Genomic DNA, 1,751 nt, shown 5'->3' on the forward strand with positions numbered 1-1,751 from the left:
CCGTGATCAACAGCTTTTAAACTCAACAATTTTGACCAGAATCAAATGAAAAAAAGGTAAATAATTTTATCATTTCATATGTAACTGAAAGTTGAATTTATGGATCCTGACAATTATTTATTTCTTAGTCAATTGTGAGATTTATTTTACAATTCCTTTAATTGTGCTCATATCCGTAAAAAGTAACAATTCACAGATTTCGCCTACCAAAATAATAGTGGTGTGTGTTACTCTATTTTTCTTATTACATGCAATTATAAACACCGAAGTTATTTATCCCTATTTTAATGTGGATACGATGAGTTAAGTTTATATATATCCACCTTTATCATATTTAGATTTCAAAGGCACCGCGAAAATTGGGACTCGTTTCCGAGTTGAATCAACAATGTTTGATTAAATGGCAAAAATCAACAAATAATGTGATCTCTCGAGATTACCAAATCCCTATTTCTAAAAAAAGAGATAATTTTATCAAGTTTAGGAGCGGTTAGATTTAAAATATTGGAGTTCATCAAATGGATAATCAAACATAATTTTAGATATATAATCAAAAGATAAGAGTCATAACACATAACCCTCCCACATCAACAAAAATAAATTAATTTAGCTTCAAATTGTTGGAAAAGAGAAAATAAGATATATGTTGAATATATGATTCAATCTTTACGTTCATGTAAAAATACCACAGTATGCTTCTTAATCTATATTAGTATTATTATTAAATTATAAAAATACCATAAAATACTCCTTATTTTCCACCCTAATTGATCATATCATATTAACTTAGCAATTCTGTATTCAACCATTTTAGCTCTAAATGTAACTTTGTCATATTATAATACACTAGCTAACTAAAATATTAAAGTTAATTAAATTTTCCGAGAAACTCATTAATTTCCTAGTTTAACCTTCGAGTTGAAATCAATAAAAGAATATCAAACATTATTTGCAAAAAAAAATTGAAAAAATGCATTCATTTAATGAGAGAGAGAGAGAGAGAGAGAAACTGTATGTATTCATGTGTGAACCGGCGGAGTAAACACCGGCACCGTCGCAACAAAACCACCGCAGGGCTTCAACCCCAATCCATTATACTTATATCGCTCCGCCGCGGCTTCGTCCACACTCAAATCACAATCGATCGCCTCATTAACGATTTCAGGACGCCGGACCTCCTCCTCCACCACATCGCCACCGCTCTCCTCAACGCCGTCGTCGTCGTCAACGTGGACGAGGTTGAGAACGAGGCGTCCATCCGATCGATCGGCGACGAAATAGTCATGGCACCTCACTCTCTCCTCTCTGATTATCAATCTCCCGTCGCTCGTGTAGTACTTCCTCATCACCCACGGCATTGGCGACCCGTGACTGTCCGCGCGCACCAGCCACGAGATCGGCGGCGGAAGCTCCTTTTTCTCCGGCGCCGAGGGGCGCCTGTGCCTGCTGCGGACTGCGGCGACGTCCGATCCGAGATCTAGGCAGCTCTCGGCACCGATGCGGTCTCTGAATTCCGGATCTGGCATGGCGATCGATCGGTAAGGCTAGGGATTTTGTGATTGTGAATTTGGGGGTTTTGCATGAGCGGTTGAGTTAAATATACAGGAATTGGGTGACAGCTAATCATAAAAAATCCGGGGATTGGGTGAAATTATGATTCGGATTACGATACCTGAATTAATATTAATTTTGAATGATGAAAGAATTAATTAGGAAAATTTGTTCTTTTTATTTTTTTCTGATTTGGTAAA

General features: G+C 37.1%; 1 protein-coding gene across 1 annotated transcript; it reads right to left on the bottom strand.

Moving 5' to 3' along the window:
- Positions 1 to 1,009: 1,009 nt before the first annotated feature.
- On the bottom strand, positions 1,010 to 1,550 carry LOC121807718. The gene has a single exon (XM_042208001.1). The coding sequence runs from the start codon at positions 1,524 to 1,526 to the stop codon at positions 1,020 to 1,022; it is 507 nt and encodes a 168-aa protein (XP_042063935.1). The 5' UTR covers positions 1,527 to 1,550; the 3' UTR covers positions 1,010 to 1,019.
- Positions 1,551 to 1,751: the final 201 nt, after the last annotated feature.

This window comes from Salvia splendens, chromosome 6 (genome assembly GCF_004379255.2).
Source record: "Salvia splendens isolate huo1 chromosome 6, SspV2, whole genome shotgun sequence".
Lineage (NCBI taxonomy): Eukaryota > Viridiplantae > Streptophyta > Magnoliopsida > Lamiales > Lamiaceae > Salvia > Salvia splendens.